At 35.0% G+C, this 5,506-nt stretch overlaps 1 protein-coding gene across 1 annotated transcript in view; it reads left to right on the forward strand.

Annotated features, from left to right (window-relative positions):
* Positions 1 to 921: 921 nt before the first annotated feature.
* The window catches only part of RNPC3 (RNA-binding region (RNP1, RRM) containing 3), a gene marked incomplete at its 5' end in the record, with an annotated part of 10,079 nt that continues 5,494 nt past the window's right edge, over positions 922 to 5,506 (forward strand). The window contains 5 exons of the mRNA XM_008950044.1: positions 922 to 969; positions 1,906 to 2,024; positions 3,177 to 3,257; positions 3,577 to 3,688; positions 4,173 to 4,241. Of these exons, the coding sequence (XP_008948292.1) occupies positions 922 to 969; positions 1,906 to 2,024; positions 3,177 to 3,257; positions 3,577 to 3,688; positions 4,173 to 4,241 (429 nt within the window). The remainder of the gene's footprint in view (positions 970 to 1,905; positions 2,025 to 3,176; positions 3,258 to 3,576; positions 3,689 to 4,172; positions 4,242 to 5,506) is intronic.

Here is a 5,506-nt window from a genome sequence, read left to right on the forward strand (position 1 = left end):
GTCTCCCCGCCGGCGGCAAGTCCCCCGCCCTGGGCCGCAGTGGGCGCCTCGTTTGCTGTAAGGCTGTGGAAAAGCAGTACGGAAGGGTCTGTTGGTAGGCGTAGGGATGCAGCTTCGCAGGTTGTGTCTTGGAACCTTTATTTTATTTTATTTTTTTAATTTTAAAAATAACCAGATTTTGCTAGTTGCAAAGAGCCTTGTATTCCCTGCGAACCGCAGTTAAATTATGTCCATGTCCTGTATCAGGGTCATACTTTCTTTTGTTGGATGTTAAAAATATTTGCTTTGTTACAATGATTCTTCTGATAGCTGCTTTTTGAACAGTATTGAAGTTTGATGTTTTTAGTAATGAACCATGTAGTGGCAAGATGAAGTAACAATGTCAAAACAAAATTTAAGATCATCATTGTATTCTGTGAGTATTTGATCTAATGTAGAAAATGTAACTTTTCCTAACTTTAAAAATGTAAGGGAAAAATGTTAGAAACCATCTAAACTTTCAGACCACAGTAATAATTATGACTTTTGTAGTAGGAAACATAACTTTTCAGAGTTGCTTTGTTGAAAATGTTCTTCAGAGAAGTGTTAAATTTTCTTTTGAAAAGAGGATTAAACTTCATTTTTGCAGTTTAAAATGGCTTTTCCTCACTAGGAGAAAAGTACTGTTTTCTTGTATACCTCAAACTGCTGAGTTTGTCTTAACTTTTGACTATTGAGTTGCTTGTCCTAAATTCTTCAGAAAGATGTTCTCTAGTCCTTCACATTTGCCCTACATGGGAGTTAGATGACTGAGCAGTCACCTGGAAGCTGTCAAATATATAAACTTGAACTTACAAATCACTTGTGGGTATATGTTTTACATGCAATTTCTTACCTTTTTGATATGAATTCAGTATGACAAATTTTGTTTTTGTTTTTTAGAAACATACTGCTTTTGCTACCTTTCCCAGTGAAAATGCAGCTGTGAAGGTTTGTATCGAGTTTGTTATTGTTCTAGCAAAGCTCTGCTATGAATTGCCACCTGGGCTGTAAAATGTTTTATGCATCATCCAGTACTCATTGTCAGAGAGAAAGAATTCAGGGCAGTGTAATGTTAGGGTTGTGTTTCAGAAGGCGCTTGAAGGACTTGATAAATCAAACACTTCTGTAAAGTCCTAAGAAAGGTGGGGTGGAATGGGCTTATGGAAGGCATCTGATTCAACCTGCCACGTGGAGCCTGGCAAACTTAGATGAGTTGAGAGTGATCAAGACCGTGTCTCGGGGGGGTGTGTGAATTATCTAGGGGGGCTGTGAATAGTAAAAACTATGAACCAAACATAATTCACTTGTCTCCTGCAGAATTGTGTTTGACATAAAATTCAACCATAGTGATGTATACAATTTTAAGACTGCCTTGAATGCCCCAGTTTGGTAAGAAAAGGAAAGCTACTATGTTAATTGGGGACATAGGTGCTAAAAAGGTAATATTACTAATGCTTTTTAAATACAAACTGGTAAAAAGTATGTGTCCTGAATTTTCCCTTTATTCCATTTTTTTGTTGTTGTTCCTTTTATTTTTTTTTTTAGGCCATGGTTTAAAATTCTACTAAAAAAAATTAGAAAGACTATGTGAGGTGAACAGTGGTGCAGTCTTGCTCTGTTTTCAGGTGACCTAAGTCTGCAGTGATTCTAGCTCTACAACCTTGTCATTTTTCTTCCTGCTAGTAGGACAGCAGCATCTAGAAGCTGTGAAGGGAGGAATGGTGCAAAATTGTGTCTGTAGTGGCACAGACTTGGCTTTAAAGCAGTTGGGACTGAATCCTATGGGTAGTTCACTCATCACAGAGAAAAACGGTTATGCTTTGAAATAATTCTGATGTTTTTCCTCTTCCATTTCTTTCTTTTCTCTATTATAATTATTTGAAGGCTTTGTCAAGACTGCATCAGCTGAAACTTTTAGGTCACACCTTAGTTGTTGAATTTGCAAAGGAGCAAGATAGTGTGCAGGTACTTAGCCAGCCTTCTGTCTCAGAGAAGTGTAAAAGGTAGGTGGAAAATAATTTAGTTTCTGCATTTGTGGTCAAGGAAAGGAAATTATGTATTCATGATACTTTAGCAGAACTGTTACGTCAAAGGAGAAATTGTAATCACTTAGAAGTGTTAACAGGTAGGTTCAGATCTATAGATAAGTGATTACCTTCCTCCCATTAGTATTGTTTCATTCTGTATTATCTTGAAATAATTCCCATCCTCATTGCTATAGATACTGATATCTTTAGTTGGCAGATGATTCTTTGTTCTCACTTATAGAGCAAGACTTCAGTCTGTGTAAGCTGACCTCTGGGTTGCCCAGGTTCCCTTTGTTTAAAAAAGACTCTTCACTTTTTTTTCTTCAGGATTGTAATTTTCCTTTGCTGTTAAACATTGCATGCAGTGTTTTCCTGATGTTTCTTTCTAAGCTAATCAAGAATCAAGCAGAATTGACATGTGCCAGTGTAAATTGTCTAAGACTTATAGACACTGGCTTCTGAGCTGGAGCTGGTTTTCTTGTGTCTAGACTGAAACATGAGCAGAACAAATGTAAAACTGAGTCTCTCTTCAAATAATTAAAGAATATATAATATTTAAAAAAAAAAAAAAAGGAATCCTAATGCTACTGTGACCAAGAGCTGTGATTGTTGGGGATTCGGTTGTCTGTCAAGCACTTGCATAAGTTGCATAGCTAGACTTTCAAGTTTATCTGTGTAATATGTAGCTAAGTGTTAGAAGCTATGCGATAGTGCTTAATATATATAAACTGTAGGAGGGTTAAGTTATTCATTCCACTCTCTGAATATAAACAAATACATAATTAAATACCTGTGATTTTTTTACAGTCTCTGAAGAGAAAGTAATATGAAATAATTTTAGTTATTTTCCTCTGAGTACATTTAAGTCAGAAGTGTTTGAATATAGGGAGACCGATTTAAATCTGTGTAAATATTTATTGTAGAAGGCTGGCTGATATAATTATCCTTATGTTTTAATTCTTAAGAATTAATAGTAATATAATAATATAGTAATGCCATTGATAAAAGATGTTAAAAATAGTGTAGTAATCAATTTTTACATGCTTTTAGTAGAAGAGATTAAACATATTTCATGTGTATGTCACTTAAATTTTGATTTGTTTTAATTAATGCGAAATTAATTTTCAGTTCAGAAGAACCAGTGAAAGAGGAAGAGAAGAAAGAACCAAGCTGTGTTAAAATAGAGAATGGAATCGCACCCAGCCATGGGTTGGTGGGGTTTTTTGTCTTGATTATTTTATTCTGTTATAGATTATTTTGAAATAACTGTTATGGACTATTGAACAGGAGAGAATGCAGTATACTGCATCCCCACTTGCTTCAGTGTGCTACTGTGCTATGTGCATAGCTAAGGCAGTTGTCATAAAGATGTAATTTTAGTGTAAAATTTAGTTCTAAAATAATAGTATTTCAGTGATAATTCAGGTGTAATGAATAATTAAATCTCTATTAATCATTAATTGTTATCAGTCATTATGTGGTAGTGGTGCTGAGATGTCTTGGTTTTAATCTTTTTTTCTCTCCTCAGCCTCACCTTTCCCATCAATTCTTGCCTTAAATACTTGTATCCACCACCGTCAAGTACAATTCTAGCAAATATAGCAAATGCCTTGGCAAGCGTGCCCAAATTTTATGTCCAGGTATGTAAAAATTTGTTTTTAAAAGTACAAAAATACAAGCATCTCCTTTTTCTTCTTTTAAGTATTTACAGAAATAATTTTGGCATAGTAACTGTTGTTTTTCCTTTGATAGTGTTAACCCGTGTTAATTTTTTATTATGTTGAGATAATAAGATTTAATTGACCAGAAGTAACTTAATTGACACTGAAAAATTAATGGTATGTGATCTTCTCAGTTACGTTATTTGAGTAGTGGGAATTTCATTCTGAGAAGATGCTTCACTTATTTTGTTTAGAGTCTTTAGGTTAGGGTGTTGCTCATATTTATCAGTAGTCTTGGATCTCAAGTGCAGGCTTTGACATTGCTTAGTAATATCATTGTAGTTTTGTCTTTCTTAAACCTATGCTGATTTACACCTGCCAGAAGTTTTTAGTATGATATCTAGCAAGGAAATGTTTAAATTTAATTCTTTAAAGGAATTTTACTTATCTTTAAACATTTCAGGTACTTCATCTTATGAATAAAATGAATCTTCCTCCACCTTTTGGACCAATTACTGCTCGACCTCCCATGGTAACTTTTTTAGTACATGTTTTAAGTACTGTAAAACAGATTCACAGTTTAATGTCTTAGAAATATGATAGGAACTCCAAAGTTCAAACTTATCAAAGCTGGAGAAGTCTGTAGAGGATTACAAATACCCAGTGAAATGCAGGAGTGAGATGTGTATGCTAGTCTTCTGAAGAACTTTAGAACTGTACTGAGAACAAATATAAGGGTATGACAGTAGCACTGGAATATTTCATACTGAGTATAAAAAAAAACAATTATAGCATTATGTTACAGATACAGGAAGTGAGGAATACCAGTAGCCTGTTGCCTTACAAAGATCCATTAAGTTCTTTGATCTTTGCATTTCTTTGAAGTTCTGATTAGATTCTAATTGTTAATGAGTTTATACAACATTTTTAGATTGATTTTGCTCGGTTTCCAGTGTGTTTTTTGAGTGAGGCAGGGTTGAGGGAAACTGGTAGAGGTTTAGGGACAGCTGTTTCTGAAAGGGAATAGAAATCTCAGCTCTGTATCTTAGTAGTTTGTTGCTGTGATAGTTTAACTATTGAGGACTTGGATTAATAGTGCGATCTACAGTATTTTGATATACTGAAGTAGTGCTCCACTACACTTCTGTGGTTGCCCTGACAGATCACCTGCTTCTAGTGACAGGAGGTAGCTGGTAAAGAAAACTATGAAACAAATCTATCAAATGAATTCACGCTGATTTCCTAGGAACAATTTTATTTATTGCCTGGTGTTGGACCAGGTCAAGGACTGTGAATTTAATGGTTGTGCAAAAAACTAGTAAGGTGAGAAGCTAGCCCTTGAAATTCCTAAAGCAATTTTTTTTTAAAGGTCACAGGGTATTTCTAATGCCAGAAGACATCAGTGCCTCATGGAACTGATGGTACCGAAAAGTAGCTGTTAAGTGTAACAAGATTGTTGAAAGCAGGGATGGAGATAATTTTGTATGTAGGCAGTTCCTTATGTGGTTTTTGCAGTCTCAGTGAATAAAATGATTCCTTTCATAAAGTCCTCACTTGTTGCAGAAATAGAAGTGTAACATTGATAGATGGTGGAAGGTTCAATGTAGAAACTGTCTTGGGAGCTTAGGCCTTTTCCCACATTTTGCAATAATCTTCTCAGGAAAGTCCCTAAAGCTGAGTGCAAAGTGAAAAAAACAGGGCCATGGTTGCTTTTTTTTTTTTTTTAACTCTTCCAAAGAAGAAAATATTCATTGTTATGCTTCAGAAAGCAGCATTTTTTCCTTCCTCCTCAAGGAT

This window comes from Merops nubicus, unplaced genomic scaffold, assembly GCF_000691845.1.
Source record: "Merops nubicus isolate BGI_N331 unplaced genomic scaffold, ASM69184v1 scaffold21301, whole genome shotgun sequence".
Lineage (NCBI taxonomy): Eukaryota > Metazoa > Chordata > Aves > Coraciiformes > Meropidae > Merops > Merops nubicus.